The sequence below is a fragment of the Acomys russatus genome, chromosome 20, assembly GCF_903995435.1.
Source record: "Acomys russatus chromosome 20, mAcoRus1.1, whole genome shotgun sequence".
NCBI lineage: Eukaryota > Metazoa > Chordata > Mammalia > Rodentia > Muridae > Acomys > Acomys russatus.
The window spans coordinates 40,772,475-40,790,637 of record NC_067156.1 but is presented as its reverse complement, the minus strand read 5'-3'; the positions used below and the strand labels follow the sequence as shown (position 1 = coordinate 40,790,637).

The window sequence follows — 18,163 nt, the reverse complement described above, 5'->3', positions numbered from 1 at the left end:
GGAGCTGAAGCACTAAAGAGCTAAAGAGTTAAAAGCTAAAGAGCCCAAGAGCCCGCCTCGGGGCATCTACACACAGTTTTAAAGAGCCTGTCAATCTAAAGTCACTCCTGTTGTTTCATCCCTGTCAGCTGGTTTCTTGCTCTGCCTCTTGACCTAGGGTTAATTTTATTAAACCCTATGTACAAAAGCTCTTGGATTAAAGGTGTGTGCTAGGGCTGGCTGAGCCTCACCTTATCCACCTGTTTATAGTAAACAAAGTTCTTGCGTTAAAGTGTGTGTTAGGTCTCAACCACGGGTTGTTACATTCACAGTCTCAGGGATCACAGTGGGAACAACTATGCTGCAACAGGGAAATGTAATGCCCTGTTTTGATTTTTTTCCTTCATATTAGATCCATCTCTGCTGTGGAGACCAGTCACTTGGCAGCACCGAAATACCTTTAAATGGATTACTGAAGAAGGGCAGTACAGAAATTAACAAGCATCCAGTCACAGTTGAGGGAGCTTTTACCCTTGACCCGCCAAACCGAGCCAAGCAGAAGCTTGCACCTGTTCCTCTGGAGCTAGCCCCGACTGTAGGAGTGTCAGTGGCTCTGCAGAGAGAAGACATCAATTCCCAGGCAGGTGGTGGCTGTTTTAATTTGCCAGTTCTCCAATGTTGCTCATGATTACAAAGGTTGAAACATTGTAGAATTCCCTGGCATACAATCATTTTATTCATTTTCACTGGTGCCCTGCATTTTACCATAGTTCCTTTCTGAATAAACTTCAGAATGCCCAGGGACTCCGCTTTGCAGTTTGTGATTGTATGTAGGGCCTTAGCCTTGGGGACAGGAAACCGTGTAGTAGATACCATGTCTTCCTGCTCCCAATTCATGGCTATTTACAGTGCCAAAGGCAGCTGGTGGGAGAGGACCTGTGGTTTGGAGTCTGCAGTAGTGCTTTTTTCTTTTGCTGGACATGACTTCAACTAAAGCATGATTCTGGGTGTATTAGTGCTTTGTTCTCTCCTTGGCCAGTCTGTCTGTCTGTCTGTCTGTCTGTCTCTCTCTCTCTCTCTGTCTCTCTCTCTCTCTCTCTCTGAATATACTCTATTGTGTCTATCTGTATAAAAACTTAACTATCTTATTGTTTCAGAGGATTTATATGTAGGTTATAAACTGAAGATAGGAAAACTGGACTGAGAGTTTAAAATGTGTGCACAAGCCAAGAGCAGAATGTCACATGAGATGTGTGGTTTGCTGCCATTGCACTGTCTTGGTTCCTGGGGTCAGTGCCAGGCCTCTCTCCTCAGATACTTCTTCTTAGCCATTAGGATGCACTTCGGACTTAGATCTGGATATTATATTTCCTTCTGTTCATCTTCCTTTTTCTGGTCCTAGATGCTTTAAGAAAATTTGCAAATTATGAAGAAAAGTAGACTAGGAATATCCAGACTGGGAAAGGAAGCGTGTACTTTCTAAAAAGCAACGCCAAGTGTTTTGCTTAATTATGAAGGCAATTATTTTGCAAATTATACTTTATTTTCAAAAATTGTTTTTAGTCTTTAATTGAATTAAAGACCCAGAACGGACATGAGCCTGAGCATTCAAAGAAGAGAGTTTTAACCCCCATAAAGGAGAAGACACTCATGGAGCCAGAGTCACCAGGGGTGTCCCCTGCCCCGCCTCAAAACCAGACACCGCCAACCAAAGATGATGCAACCGAAAGTGAAGTAGAGAGCTTGCAGTATGACAAGGACCCCAAACCCAGTGCAAAGGGTAAGATGTTCTCTTCTCTTACGCTGACGGTTTGGGGGTCTGCATTCCTTCAGGGAACATTCGAGAACACTCATGGCTGGGAACATTCACTAAGGAAAGTTGCAGAACTTTATTTGGGAATCAAAAAGGTGTGGGGGTATAAAAATTTGAACTTAATGTCACTTAAGCCTAATAACTTTTTAAATAAAAGTTAAGAGAAATCTACATTTTATTTTTTATATTGTAAATAGTCTGTTCAAAAGAAATGAAAGACTGTTATCCTTCAAATAGATTTGTTTATACTGAAATTTTAGAGATTAGAGTTACTAATGGCTTCCTATCATCAATTTTGTAATTAGAGACTTTGAGAATGTATCTATATGTATGTATTTTTTAAAGATTAATTTTATTTTTAGTTATGTGTAGTTGTGTATTTGTGTGTCTGTACATGAGTGCAGGTGCCCATAGGTCAGAGGCATCATTTCCCCATGGAGTTACAGCACTTGTGAGTGGGTACTGGGAACCAAAGTTTGATCTGTGCAAAAGCAGTGTGTGCCCTTAACCATCACTTAGCTCTCTCTCCAGCCCCGTAGTGCCACTTTCACAAAAATGTTCCATCCATTGCTAAGTCTCTATCGTTCTAACTATGGTGGAAGCAGGCAGTGTGAACTAGGAGGCTGTGTCTACAGGGTAGGTTTATCTCTAGCACTGAGTAACGGTAGCACGCAGCCACTCATTAAGCATCTCCGGTCCACATTAGGATTGGACTACATCTCTCTTGTCTTAATAAGATGTTACTTTTGTTGTCCTATTTTATATGTGCAAATAACTTTAAATTTATAAAAAGTGTTAAATTATATCTATAGTAAATCTTAAGTCTAGTCCTTCAAGTGATCAGCTATGCACAGGTACCTCTTAAAATGAACTTACCACCTGAGAGGCTTTGGTCAGACATTGTTACCTCACTTTGATTTGCTTTGAGGTTTTGCAGAATGTGTTGAAAGTGTCTTTGCTTCCAGTGTGTAACCCAGGTTGATCTTAAACTTGTAATCCTCCTGCCTCGGCCTTTAAGGCTGGAATCCAGGAGTAGCCTACCATGTCTCACATGAAACCTTTTTTTTTTACATAGTTCTAGAATAGGGATTAAATTTAGAATCAACCATTGTTTTAAATGCTCATATGGTAGACTTAGTTCATATGTTCATAAAGGAGGCCTGTAGATTCTGTCCTTGAAGATGTATGAGATGACAGCTTTAACTTTTCTTTTAATGTTTACTTTAGGCATTAGTTCCGTACCTGCTTCACTGGTCCAGCCTGGGGCAGCTGCCAGTGTGTCTGAAGTGGTGACATCAGGACAGAAGATTGCTGTTCCAGCAACAGCACATCACTTTTGCTTTTCCATAGACTTGAGAAGCATCCATGGCTTGGAAATTAGTTTTCCAGTCAACTGTATATTGAGGTGTGGTTTGATTTTTATTCTGGGGGAAATGCCCTTCCTGTACACGTTGGTGCAGAGAAGTATTACCAAAGAATATGTAGCTGTTGTGAAACCAGTGGCCTAAAAGGCAGTAAAGTATCCTTGCTGGGCGTGGTGGCACATGCCTTTAATCTCAGGACTGGGGAGGCAGAGGCAGGTGGATCTTTGTGAGTTCGAGGCTGGCCTGGTCTACAAAGCGAGTCCAAGACAGCCAAGGATACACAGAGAAACCTTGTCTCAAAACAAACAAACAAAAAAGTATCCTAATGACTAGATTTGAACCAGAAAGGCTCTCGGAATGGGGGGTAGCAGGCTTACCTATTCTGGTGTAACAGTTATAGGCATTTATAATCATTTATTGATGCTACCATTTAAGAGGTAATTGTAGTTGCTTGTTTTCTGTAAAGAGAGGAACTATAGGTGAAAATCATGGTTTTGTATCTCATTTCTCTCTAAGATTGTATTAACAGTGGGTGCTGTATTCTTGACATCCATATTTTATAGTGAGTATAAAAGCATGCTTAATGAACATGAAATGAAACGCACCCCATTCAATAGAAACAGTTGCTGCATATAATCAGTTAAGTGACTTTATACAACATTGCGGACTGGGATATAAGTTAAATGAATACAGTGCTGAGACTGGAGGCATACCTAAGTTCAGCTGCAGAAATCAAGTTATACTTGAGTGTGATTTTTTTTTTTTCTTCATTTGACTCAGGTTGGGTTCAAATCATACTCAGAAGCAGAGACCCGGCACAGGGTGAGGCTGTGAACTCACTGAATGAAAGTCTTCTGACTCTGCTCTGTTCTGCAGTTGCCATACAGAATGCTTGGGGCTATTACTAAGATGCTCCAATTGAGACACTAGCAATAGATTTTCTCATGAATGTAGCTTTCCTGAAAGGGGTTGTTTCCTCTATTTTAGAAAGTGAATTATTACAGGTTTTCTTTTCTGTTTTGTTCATTGCCTTAAGAGCTTTGCTGCTGCCCCAGAGTCTGGCCGTCGTACACCCAACGAGGATGCTGGCCAGGAGTATGGAAATAGGTCTAACCTCAGATTAGATGATATTCGAGGAGCCTTAAACAGTGCCATTTAGAAAGCACTAGTACAAATTTTTCTGTTTTTCTTCTTACTGTTGGGACCATTTGTAGTGGTTAAGTGCCCACATTATATTAACTATATATCAATGAACCAATTAATTTAGGAGGGTAACAGATTTAGAAATGAGCCAATGCATCAAGGACAATAATAATTAATTCACTTGGTAAAGAAAGAAGGAGATAATATTCTAAGCAGGAAATACATGCACATGACCCATTTGGCACTCAACATGGAATCACCAGATGCTAAATTGGTGTTTGATTCATTGAAAGCACTTTTTAGAGTATTGAACATTTAATTTCTTCTGTTTGGCCAAGTTTATATCATTATGCTCTACACATGCAACTGTGTAATGAAATTTATGATATAAGACTGGTATTTGAAAATAAGTATAATCTGCAGGTCTGTCTGGATATTTTTCCTTTAATTGCTAAATGCTATAGTGAGATGGTAGGAGTTGGAATTGTAGGATATGAACCTTAAGATAACTTGCTTTAGTTGGGTGAATATTAATTATATAGAATGGTAGTGATACACAGGATATATCTTTTGTAGGAAGAGTGGTGTTTTACTAGTTGAGTTCAAATTTGATTATAGGTTCATATATGAATCACAAGATGCGGTATGAAATTTAAGCAAACATCACAATATCTAAAAATTTGGACTTAAATTTAGCTTAAACTCAATTTATAGATTAAAATTTAAGCCAAAAAAGCAGTTAGGTTTCTTACATTTAATCTAGTGTGAGTTTTATGATTAAGTGAAGAAATTGTGTCACTCATTTGGTGTATACATACTATATTTTCATTGGTTTTATCTTGATTCTTGGTTCAAAGACAGCATACTATAAATGTGTCCTTCTATATGGTAGAGATTGCTTGTTCCTAGGAACGTTAAGAAAAGGGTGAGTTCCGAATAGCCTTTTAAACAACTCACAGTCCAGTATTTTACCTTAAAAATTGAATTTGCTTATCATCTATTGTACTCTTTTTAAAAACCTATGGCCGTCCGTGTCATCTGTAGGTGACTTTGTGTCTTCGTGTCCCAGGTACTCCTACCCATTCTTTGGCAGCGCAGCCCCGATTATGACCAACCCTCCTGTAGAAGTTCGGAAAAACATGGAAGTTTTTCTCCCTCAGTCCTATTGTGCATTTGATTTTGCAACGATGCCCCACCAACTGCAAGACACCTTCCTACGGTAACATATAGACACCTTCCTACGGTAACGTATAGTCACCTTCCTACAGTAACGTATAGGCACCTTCCTACGGCAACGTATAGACACCTTCCTACGGTAACGTATAGACACCTTCTTATGGTAACATATAGACACCTTCCTACGATAACGTATAGACCCTTTCCTACGGTAACATATAGACCCTTTCCTACGGTAACATAGAGGCCCTTGCCAATGAGATAGACACCTTCACAGCATCGGTCCATACAGGTGAAAGGAAGATGCAGATGTTGCCCCAGGGTGTCAGCCTCATCTGCCCTGTTGCAGAGCTTCCTGTGGCTTATTGTAAGTCTCAGTGTAGGCATTGGAAACGTTAAAGTAGTGATCAAGGAGAAGGGAGGCAGAATGATTAGCCGCCAAATGTAGGACGCTGTCTTCATTTTCATTTCAATCTAGTTTAGGAAATCGATATTTCAATATGAAATCTGCTTTTCTCAGAATCATAGCCCAGACTTAAAAGTTCTTAAAGGCAGAGTGGAGGCTAGCTCCAGATTCTGTAACGACTTGTGAGAAAACAGTGTTTGAAGAGTTTTCTTACTGCTTAGAGCTAGAGAAGACAAACTGCATCATGCGTGTTTGCTGGGGAGCTGAGCCTTTAGCTGTGTTATAGAACTTCTCAGGTGGCAGAACGTCTGTCGTTTGGAAAGGACTGCTGCAGACCTGATGACTGTGAACACGACTTCTCTCTTAGGATCCCACTGCTGGTTGAATTATGGCACAAGGATAAAATGAGTAAAGACTTACTCCTTGGGATTGCAAGAATCCAGCTTTCGAACATCTTGTCTTCAGAGAAGTCCCGGTTTCTAGGCGCTAACGGTGAGCAGTGTTGGCGGCAGACTTACAGCGACAGTGTGCCTGTCATGGCAGCCCAGGGGTAAGGCTTGCACGGCAACGCTTTCACTTTGCCCTCATTCCTGGCATGAATCCGGCTAAGACCACAGTCTCAGTCGTTCCTGTCTTCTTGCTGATGGCTTTTCTTTGACCTGGGAGTGGGTTTATTGTAGTTTTTTGTTTGTTTGTTGTGGTTTGGTTTTGTATTTTAGCTTTTTGATACCCATTTACTTAGAAAACTGGAAGAATTTTTGAGGCTCCGATACCATAATTCTTAAGTATTTATCCTTTCCACCCTTAGCCTGATAAGTGTAAATTTTACTTTTTTACTTATACTTTATAAAAGAGAGGGAACACAAAATTGTGTGTGTGTGTGTGTGTGTGTGTGTGTACACAGCTACTCCTGGGGAGTCAGTTCTGTGGGATATGGGGATAGGACTTAGGTTGTTAAGCCATCACACTGCCCTTGGCCTGACAGTTTTCTTTATTGTCTATGTGTGAATCTTATTATATATGTATATGTACCACATGTGGAGATCAGAAGAGACCATCAGATTCCTTGGATCTGGAGTTCCAGGCCCTGGTGAGCTACCTGATCTGGGTGCTAGGAACCAAACCTCAGCTTTGTAAGAGAAGCAAGCTCTCTTGACAGCCTAGAGACTTCTCCAGCCCCTTAGTTTGATGATTTGAAAATTCAGGAACTGTTATTTGTGCTGGGTTTGCTTTTTTTGTTTCATTTGTGGTCCCGGGGGCTTGAGCACATCGGGCACACGTTCTGCTTCTGAGCTCTAGCCCAGCTGTTAAGATCTGTTGTTTGATTTCATTATTTTAAGTTAAGTTTATAATGTATTTTGTGTTATTTTTCATTAGGAATGATAGGATTTTTTTTTTTCCACTTGAAAAACATTTTAAAATTTGCCTGAAATTTAGAGACTGAGAATGTTATAAATGCCAGCTTTCAGGGGTAATTTTTTTTTTTTTTTTTTTTTTTTTTTTTTTTTTTTTTTTTTGAGACAGTGTTTCTCTGTGTAACAGCCCTGGTTGTCCTAGACTCACTTTGTAGACCAGGCTGGCCTTGTACTCTCAGAGATTCACCTGCCTCTACATCGCAAGTGCTGGGATTAAAGGTGTGTATCACCACACCCGATTCAGTGGCAATTTCTAAATTACGTTATTACTAATGGCTTGGGATATACCAGTGGTTAAAATACCTGTCTGGCACGCACACATCCCTGGATGCAGTCATCAGCACCTACAAGAGAATAACAGTAATGATCTGGCTATTTTTTCTCAGCTTAACATAGAGAGTCATCTGGGAAGAAGGACTCTGAAATGAAGAATTGCCTTCATCAGATAGGTCTGTGGGCACTGCTGAGGGATGTAAGAAAGCCCAGCCCACTGTGGGTGGAACTATCCCCATGCTGATGGGTTTAGAGTAGACAAGAAGGCTAGTTGAGAATGAGCCAGAAAGATCCAGTAAGCAGCATTCCTCCATGATATTTTCTTCAGTTCCTGCTTGAGTTCCTACCCTGACTTCTCTCAGTGATGGACTGTGATCTGTCAGCCAAATAAACCCTCACCTCTCCAGTTGCTTTGGGTCATTGTTTTATCATAGAAGCAAAAAGCTTCTATGAAAAAAGGATAGAATCATTTATCCTTAAAAAAACAAAGCCAAAAGAAAAAAACAAGATTCAACAAAAATCACTGAACCACTGAAAAATATGTCCCCTTACTCTTACCCTCCCAGGGTCACATCCAGAGGCTGGAAGGCGTGTGAAAACCTTTCTTCCTTTGTAGACATGGAACAGTGCATGGAGAATCAGTTATTTGGTTAACAGAGAGTTCATTTTATTTTCATTTTTGTTCTAGAAAAAAATTCTTTCTTACAGCTTAGCATTCTTTTCTATTGACATAAGTAGATGATATGATTCTATAGTAGTGACTAATGACTGTATGAGCAGTTATTTGTGGGTGAACAGTTTTAAAGCTTCTGTAGTTATTTTTATTGCTCTGCTTTGTAGCCAGAGAAGTTTAGATTTACCTACATGAGAACTTGAGATGTGCTCAAGAATTTTTTTCTTTATCATAATAGTGCTTCATTTAAAGCATTTCTCCCCTTAATTTTGTGTGTGCTCTGGCACACATGTCAGGAGACACATCGTGGGGTTTTCTTCTGGATTCCAGGGATCCGGTTCCTGTCCTCAGGCTTGGTAGCGAGTGCCTTCACCCTCTGGGCCATCTTGCTGATCCAAGAACTTCATATCACTGTATTCTTTCTTTCTTTCTTTCTTTCTTTCTTTCTTTCTTTCTTCTTCTTCTTCTTCTTTTTTTTTTTTTTAATTTATGAAACTGGAAGAAAAAAATGTGGATTTGATTAACTAAAGAGCTTTTAATTATATGAGATCTTTAAATCAAAATTTAGTTTTAAAAGGATATTTGCTCTAAACAATACTGTTTTAGTTGCTAAAATTTTCTTTTCCTTAAATGTTTTGCTTTTTGTTATTTAATAAGTAAATAGTGTTCTATGTTATAGAAGATGCTAATTATGACTAAAATAGCATAAAAAGCAATAGTTATCTTACTTTCATGGATTATCTTGAAGCACTGTTTATATCCAGGAAAGTTTTAATGTGTGTGCATATTCATTCCAGGGAAGTAGGCAAATTCTGAGTAACCACCATATCCAAGAGTGGGTGTTGAATATATCTCACCGAGTAAATTCATTAGTGTATTTAGAGGTAGCAAAAACCGCGTTATTTTGCTGGGTGTAGTTCAGTGGAAGAACTGTTGCCTAGCATGCATAAAGCCCTAGCTCCCTCAACAAAACAAAACAAAGAAAACCCTCACATTTAAAAATTAGTGTGTATGACATGAGAACTCAGCCCTATTCAAACAAGAAAAGGGAAAACTGTCATTGTGTGTATGTGTACATCCACGGCGGAGCAGAACAGCAGAAAGCAGTCCAGCATGGCTGCTCACGCCTGTTATCCCAGCACTCAGGAGGCAGAGGCAGGCGGATCTGTGTGAGTGTAAGGCTGGCCTGATCTACATGGCAGGGCTACTAAATACTCATTAGCAATAATTAATCTGGGTTGTACAACTTTTTATTTTTTGGAACAAACAACGATTTAGGTAAGTTTAATACTGTAAGTATTAAGATGTTGTGCTGGTCAAGTAAAAGCCCACACTTGAGAAGTCCTGAAGCCTACAGAGGCTGGCCCAGCTTGAGAATGGGGTGTGAGAGATGTTCTTACTCCTGCATACCACAGGCGAGCAAAGTGGAAGGAAAAATAAGTTCCTGTGAACTTCACCACAATTCTTCCTTTATTTGTAGGTCAAATAACAGGATAGTAGATCTTTCTTACACGGTGACTCTGGAAGACTATGGACTAGTGAAAATGCGTGAGATCTTTGTATCTGAATCATCTCAGGTAAATACAGTAGTTACCAAATCCCTAACCAGGATCTAAGGTGTATATGGATGCGTCAAGTCCGCTTTCCTGTCACACCATAGGCTTTGTCTGCTGTGCAGCAGAGGCTGCCTTCCCCTCCTCCAGCTCCTTGTCCTTCTGAGGTCCAGGTGGAGCCTCGTGAGACCCTAGAATATAAGGCTGCTCTCGAGCTCGAGATGTGGAAAGAGATGCAGGAAGACATATTTGAAAATCAGGTAGAGTGAAATTGTATTCTAAAATCTCTGTTTGATTTACCTAGTTTATTTTTTCCTATTCTACGACTGGGTTCTTTCTCCATGTTTTTGTCTACAGTTTTGTTGTTGTTGTTTATATATTATTAACAACATCTTCGTGAGATTGATTTGAAGTGTGTGCATGTATTTGTGTTGGTGTGGGTATGAGCACATGAGTGCAGTGGCCCACAGACATGAGAAGAGGGCAGCGTCTCCCTGCAGCTGCAGTTAAGGGTGGTTGTGAGCTTCGTGATGTGGCTGCCAGGAGCCACAGTTGGGTTCACTGTAAGAGCAGCCTGAGCTCGTAATGGTGGCACGCCCTCCCCGTCCCCACAGGGCCTTCCTCAAAGAAAACATACAAATACTTGAGATACAGCGGCTTTGCAGCCACCACTTAGAAAGATTTCCCTGAATTTGTCCATTATTGTTGGGAAAAATTAATGATGTGGGTTTGGGTTTTTGTTTTGTTTTGAGATAAACTTTATACCCCAGGGTGGCCTGGAACTTGTTGGGTAGACCTAGCTAGCCTCCAACTCAAGAGATGTGCCTGTCTCTGTCTCCCAGGTGCTGGAATTAAAGGCATGCACTGCCATGCCTGGCTCATGTTTCTAACCTCATGAGTCCCAAAAAAGGAGAGTTAGAGACCAGCCCCTACCATCAGCTCTGCTGTTTCCAGAATAATACTCATAAGAGATAACTGCCCTCAAGAAAGTTCCCTTTTGATGCTTAAAAGTTTTTAATTACGGGGGGGGGGGGGGGGGGAGAACGAGAGGGAGAGAGAGGGAGAGACAGAAAGAGAGAGAGAGAGAAGCAAAAGAGATGGGCAGGAGAGGGAGGGAGCAAGGAAGCTACTGAAGCTACTTGGTTTGTAAGAGCTGGTTCTCTGCTGCCGTGTTGGTGCTGGATATTCAATTTCAGGTTCTCAGACTTGGCAGCAAGCACCTTCATGCTCTTAGTCATCTCACTGACCTCTAGTTTTGAGTTCTGAGACTGTCTCACATAGACTAGGCTATTAAGTAGGATGATAATACCAAGGATGACTTTTGACTCCTGGTCTGCTACTTGTCATTGCTGGGATTATTGGTGTGTACTATTACACCTGGCCCAAGGTTCATTTTATCTGTCTGTCTGTCTGTCTGTCTATCTATCTATCTATCTATCTATCTATCTATCTATGTATCTACCTGTCTATCTAGTATTTTAAAGAATCAAATAGAGATACTGGATAGATGGCTCAGCACCTATGTGGCAGTTCACAACCATCCATAACTCCAGTTCCAGGGGATCTGATGCTGTTTTATGGCTTCTGTGGGTGACAGCCACACGCATACAAGCAGGCAAAACACACATAAAATTTAAAAATAAACTTAAAGCGGCAGAGGGGGGATTTGCAGGAAAGATGGCTTAGCAATTTAGACATCGCCGCTCTTCCAAAGCACCTGGGTTCAATTTTCAGCACCCAAATAGAGGCTGTCCTAATTAGGGTTACTATTGCTTTGATGAAAGACTGTGACCAAAAGCAACTTGGGGAGAAAAGGGTTTATTTGGCTTACACTTGCACAACACTGTTCACTATTGAAGGAAACAGGAATGGGAACTCAAACAGGGCAGGGACCTGGAGGCAGGAGCTGATGTAGAGGCTATGGAGGAGTGCTACTTACTATCTTGCCCCACATGGCTTGCTCAGCCTGCTTTCTTATATAACCCAGGATCACAGGTCCAAGGGTGGTACCACTCTCAATAGGCTGGGCCCACCCCACCAACCACTGATTAAAAAGATGCCCTATAGGCTTCCTACAGCCCCGTTTTATGCCAGCATTTAATTGAGGTTCCTCCTCTCAGGTGACTTCAGCCTGTGACAAGTTGACATAAAACTATCTAGCATAGAGGCCAACCAGTAACTCTAGTCCCAGGGAACCTGATGCCCTCTTCTGGCCTTGCTGGGCACCGAGGACAGGCAAACATGCAGACAGGACATCCATTTACATGGAATAAGAATAAAACAGAATATATGACATTGGTAATCGGTTTTGTTTCCTAAACTCAGCACTGTTTAGCTTATGTGAAATGTTTGTCATTTTTAAGTGACTTTTTTTTTTTTTTTTTTTCCTTTTACAGCTGAAGCAGAAAGAACTGGCTCACATGGAAGCTCTTGCAGAAGAATGGAAAAAAAGGGACCGGGAGAGAGAGTCACTAGTGAAGAAAAAGGTAAAGAAAAAGCTTGTTTAAAAACCGAGAAAGGATATGAGCCTAGCCTTTAACAGCTGAGCCATCTCTGGGACCTGGCTATAAAGTGATTTAAAGAAAAACAAAACAAAACAAAACAAAAAACACCTTGAGAGAGGAAAGGGAAAAATGTTCATGATAGTAACTTCTAGCTGCATTATAGAATTTTTTAAATTTTTATTTATTTATTCACTTTACCTCCTAGTCATAGCCCCCTCCCTGCCCCCTACCCTACTCCTCAGAAAAGGTGAGCCACCCCAGCTCATCTGGTCACATCAGGACTGAGTCTGTCCTCTTTCCCTGTGGCCTGGCAAGTCAGTCCCACCATAGGAATGTGATTAAAAAGCAATAGAGACCATGTCTGAGCTGCCCATTTGCTACATCTATGTAGAGCACCTAGGTCCAGTCCATGCATGGTCCTTGGCTGGTACTTCAGACTCCTCAGGCCCCTATGTGCCCTGGTTAGTTGGCTCTGTTGGTCTTGTGCAGCTCTTATCGCCTCTAGGTCCTTTTATCCTTTCCCCCAGTTTTCCACTAGACTCTGTATGCTTCACCCAATCTGTTTCAAACTGCTGCTGGGTGGAGCCTTTCAGAGGACAACTCTGATAGGCTCCTGTCTGCAAGCATAGAAGAATGTCTTTAATAGTGTCATGGGTTGGCTCTCTTCCATGGTGTGGGTCTTGGGTTGGGCCAGGCATTGGTTGGCCATTCCCTCAATCTCTGCTCTATCTGTTCTGTCTTTATTCCTGCACATCTTATAGGCAGGGTAAGCTTTGGATCAAATCCCTGGTGGGCTGGTGTTCTCCTCCCTTCACTGGGAGTCTTGTTAGATAGAGGATGTCCTCTTCACTCTCCATGGCCCCTGCTATGGCATCTCAGCTTGAGTTCCTGTCAAATTACAGAATCTTTGGAAAGAATAAATTTTTTAGTTCCTAGCACAAGACAGACAGACTTAAGTAACTAATGCACCTTGAGCAGAGCCAAAAGAAAAAGATTCTTTAAAGTCTCCATTCCTAAGAAATGTTCATTTAAATGGGCCTGCACATATCTTAATGCCCTCGTTTATTTATATAACTTACATATTGCATATTATTGAATGCAAGAGAGCTGCATAGTAGGTTAATATTTTTACTTTACGATTAGCTAAGTTCTTCCTTGAACCATTTCTTTTCATGCTATTGAGTTTTTAAATATTAAAGTTTATAAAATTCAATTGATGAACTAATTTGAGAAATTAATAAAATTGCTATAAGGGGACAAATCCATCTTGTGCCCTTGCCTTCCCAAAGAAATTGGTTTCAATATCATGAGGTTTTAAAGAAAATAAGATAGCCATGGCAACTAGGGAGTAGCGCAGTGGCAGGCAGGCACATGTAGCATACATCTGGCCTCGTGTTCAATCCTCAGCACTGCAAAACACAACAGAAAGACCTCACCAGGTAAGTTTTGGGTTGCTCTTACTTTGGTGATAGATTTTTTTTTTCAGTTGAAGTTTTTATTGGTTTCCATGTATACTGCTATTTCTAGCATCTGAGCTTGAATTTAGCCAGTACTCTTTAGAAAAACAGACTGAGACTGGAGTTGTGACTGTGTCAGAGCACCTACTTAGCAGAGACACAGCGTCTTGGGTTCCATCTCTAACCCCACAAATAACGAAAGGAAATTGAAAACTAAGTAGATTTTAATGCTGCCTCATGTTTACTCCCCATATTTAAAGGCAGATGTGGAGTTGCTATTTCTTTCGTCCCAAGTACATTTTTGAAACTAAAGATTTTATTTGTTTTCAAGTGCTCTATTTTGAAGCATTTTGTCACCTGTGAAGTGCTAAGATACATGACTGGTCTTAAAAACCTTACAAGCCACTCTAAAATCACGTCAGTGGAGAGAAACAGGCAACTTTTCTTCACTAAGAGGTCCTTTACAGCCAATTTCTTTGAGAAGCTCACTGTAGTATTTTTATGTGCACATTGTTTGAGCCCTTTCTGTCACTTTGATATTTTCATTTGAAAAAAATTTAATAGTACATAACTTCTTTAATACTTTGGTAGTTTACCTGAATGAATGCATGTACACTGGTTGCTGTTTTGCATTCTAGCTAATAAAATCTTAGACTACTATACCCAGGTGTCTATAAAATAGCATCTTGTCTCCCAAAGCAGACTGTATCAGCCATACATAAGGGAGAGTGAGGAAGTACTTCACAGATAAGATCATGCCTGTAGTTCTGGAATTTAGTAGACACTGTCAGGTGAGTCTAAACAGAAAGCTCCTTAAAGAAGCTTGAGATAGAGATGATTTGGAGGAGGAGGAGACATATTAGCACATCCTGGTTTATAGCATCCTTTCAAAATCAGGGCACTTGAGGACAAAATATTTAGTTCAAAAAATGTACTTAGGATGAAAGGAAAAGAGCCTCAGAGCTGAAGTGTGACAGGTTGATAAAGGAGGCTCTGAAAGAGCTGAGGTTACAGTAGAGCGGAGGCTTTTTCACCAGTGTCCTTAAAAAAGCATGACATCCTTTTGCTCCAAAGTGTGCAGTGCTGTCACTGGTAACTTCCTGTGCAGCACATCTAGACTGCACTGCACCATTTTAAGACAGTAGCTGCCTTTTCTATGTTCTGAGGTTTGTGTGATTCCTTGCTGAGAAGAAGGGATTTTAGAAAATGTTTAGAAGATTTTGCATACATACATGTATGTATAAGGATCTAGGTGATTCCATTTTAATTTAAGGTAATACTCGTTCTGAAAGATGACTAGTGTATGGAATAAAAGACTGAAAGTCGGGGAGACCAGGAAAGCTGATTTTCACATGAAAATGTATGAAGCAATGACAGGTCTACAAACAGAATCTGGGATTGGTGGGCTGTGCCCTTTCTGATGAAAGGTTATCGGTGTTTTTATTATATACAGCACAAGAGGAGGTCTCTATAGGGGAGCAGTCTCAAGCTGCCCTCATCCAGTTTTTACACACACTGGCCAATTGTTAGTAGATGAGGCATTGGGGTCCTTGACTTGGCTGTGCTCATGTCAACAATACACTTCGTAGGGCTTCCTTCACTCCTTACACATTCACCCAGGCCTTCCTCTGACCCCACAGCAGTGAAGGGAAGAGGATTATGGAGAAGAGGGAACGGGTTTGTAAGAGTTGATGGGGTCCTCAGGGCTACCCTAAAATCCCAGCGCTTCATCTACTCAGGTTCTTCCGACTCCCAAGGTAGTTGCTGTCCCAGCTTTTTTTCTTACTCAACAATTCCTGCTCCTCCTCTCCCTGTCTGAGCTTCTCCTTTCTGTGGAGAGCCTGGGCTTCCTTCTCTGTTTGCCCCTCACATTCTACTGTCTTCACTTGTTTTGTTTCTGATTTTTCTGCCGGATCCAACATCTAAATACTGAATTGGTTGGCTTGTCTCGGGGGCCTGTCCTTGTGTGTTGTGTTTGTCCTGTCTATGCTCACCTGTTTAGTGATCTCACCCACTTTCTTGACATTGTATGTATCAGAGTGTATATATTATACACACATGTGCAAGCTACACCTTTTCTGCTTCCACCCGACTTCTTCCCTGGACTCTGCTGGGCCTCTTCTGAGCTGCCTGTGTGAACTGCCAGCTGACTGTCTAACATGGATTTCAAGCCACAATTTTTGTCAGTATTCTCTCTGGATGTGTTCTACTTGATTCTCATGTAAATAAATGACACTACCTTTTCCTTAGCTGTTCAGCTATAAGCAAATCATTCTTAGTTCTCTTTTTTGCCTACTCCATTAGCGCATCCTTTGGCTTCACATGCAGAAAATATTTTGGAAAGTCACCACTTTCCATCAGTACTTCTTGTGTAAGGTATTATGGGTCTTGCTTCTCAGACTGTAGGTTATATTTTACTTAGTATTTCTCCTTCCTTCCTGGCCTCTACCTTGTGCTCTGGTCAGCCTGATACCACTCCTTTAAAATCCAAGACAGCATTACGTATTCTATTGAAAACTCATCATAGGATAAAGTGGAGTTCTTAGCAGAACATACATGGTGTTATATGATCGGCATCCTGGTGTCCTCTTCTACCCCATGTCCCTTCTATCCCTGCCACTCCTCACATGTGCTAAGCCTCCCCATTTCTAGGAACATGTGGAATACTTTTCTCTGGAGAAACTTTCGTGGTTGCTCAGAAAAATCTCGGTGAGGCCTTCTTTGCCATGTCCAAAGGAGTGCCCTTTTCTGCCATAGGCATCAAGCCTTCCGTGACTCAGCTCTATTTTCTTCCTAACACTAGATTTGCACTTGCTTATTTATAGTCCATCTTCCTCCTGAACTCAGGTTCCCCCGACTTTGCTTTGCCCAGAATATTCTAGGTGTATAATAAATATTTACTAAAATAAAAGATTATGATTTGAAGTTCTTATACATTTTTTTTAGTTTGATATGTTTAAGGAATAGACATGTTCAATAGGAATTAGGTAGGTCTGTATATCTGAAACTCCACAGGGAGGTTTAACCTCATAATATAAATCTGGGAGTCCTTGGTGTCTGGATTGGTCCTCAGAGAGTATTGTATGAGCAGAGCAGGTATCCTGAAACAGCCCTGGCACGAACAGAGATGGACAGTTGGGTACTTTTACATTATGATGTGGTAAAGTGTGCTTACCATGATTTACATAGATCAAAGCTAAACACTGAACTGGGAGACTGATTGGTATGCTAGGCCTGAGAAATCAAAATGGTGGTGTCAGATTATGAACATGGACAGTTTACATCCATGTTTACATCCGCTACAGGGTAGTCATGATTGGTTTGGTTTTCGTTTTGCTTTTTTGAGACAGGGTTTCAAAGGCCAGGCTAGCCTTGAACTCACAGGCCTATGTCTGCCTTCTAAGCGCTGGGGATTAAAGGTGTGTGCCACCATACCTGGTGTCGTGCAGGTTTTAGGGATAATTTTTGCCACTGTATTGTGACTAAGATGTATAAGTAGCGAAGGGAATTATAGAGTGAGCCTGTAGACTCGGCTGGCTCTAGGCTTTGGCAGTGCAGTTACTGGTGTCTGGACCAGTAAGGTTGCATCTGGATATTGTATTTTTGAAAAGATTTAGTCTAGAACCTAGCCATCTGTCTCCTGGATTAAATCCAAGGCATTAAAGAATAGAGAAGTCATAGTATGTGAAGTAGTTACAGTGTGTGTCCGTCTTGAAGAAGAACAGTTAAGGGACGAGAAGGCCGCCACAGCCTCGGGGATGTGAGGACAAATTGTTCTTTTCTCTGTCCAGGTGTGGAAAGAGGATTAAAGGGTAGATTTCTGAGAAGTGTCAAGCCAGGTGTTCTTTAGTCTTGAGAAAGAGGAGATCTGGGTAGGGCCCAGGTCCTAGAGACTGGGTGATGGCAAAGGCAGAAAAAAATGGCTCTAGAAAAATCCCAGTGACAGATGAGTTAACTGTAGGAGTGCAACGAGCTTCCTTGGGAGACCCTCGTGCAGATGTCCATGCAGAAGCAAAGAATTTCTGCTTTGGATTGGTACATGTATGTGTCTCTTTCTTATACCAGATTGTGAAAGTATGTGTCATCTTAAACATGAAGGTCATTTTTCTTTTTCTGTGTTCTAGGTAGCTGAATACAGTATTCTAGAAGGCAGACTGCAAAAAGCGCTAACTGAGCTAGAGAGCCGAGAGCAGCAGCTTGCCAGCGCGGAAACAGAGGTATTCACGTCTCTCTGACCTCGGTTCCCTGGGTTGTGGTGTCCACACCCTTTCTCACTTGTCTTCTGCATAATGTGGCATGTATTGTACGGAGATTGCATTTCAGGCATGGAGACAACTGCTGTCGAGCTGGGTAAAGCAAGTAGGATGCTTGGATTCAGCAGAAAAGCCACTGTCACTGAACCACTTT

General features: G+C 41.2%; 1 protein-coding gene across 1 annotated transcript in view; it reads left to right on the top strand.

Annotated features, from left to right (window-relative positions):
- The window catches only part of Cep120 (centrosomal protein 120), a 66,228-nt gene that overhangs the window by 21,005 nt on the left and 27,060 nt on the right, over positions 1 to 18,163 (top strand). The window contains exons 7-15 of the mRNA XM_051163168.1: positions 392 to 619; positions 1,543 to 1,759; positions 3,020 to 3,197; positions 5,369 to 5,518; positions 6,249 to 6,431; positions 9,723 to 9,819; positions 9,903 to 10,055; positions 12,192 to 12,281; positions 17,881 to 17,973. Of these exons, the coding sequence (XP_051019125.1) occupies positions 392 to 619; positions 1,543 to 1,759; positions 3,020 to 3,197; positions 5,369 to 5,518; positions 6,249 to 6,431; positions 9,723 to 9,819; positions 9,903 to 10,055; positions 12,192 to 12,281; positions 17,881 to 17,973 (1,389 nt within the window). The remainder of the gene's footprint in view (positions 1 to 391; positions 620 to 1,542; positions 1,760 to 3,019; positions 3,198 to 5,368; positions 5,519 to 6,248; positions 6,432 to 9,722; positions 9,820 to 9,902; positions 10,056 to 12,191; positions 12,282 to 17,880; positions 17,974 to 18,163) is intronic.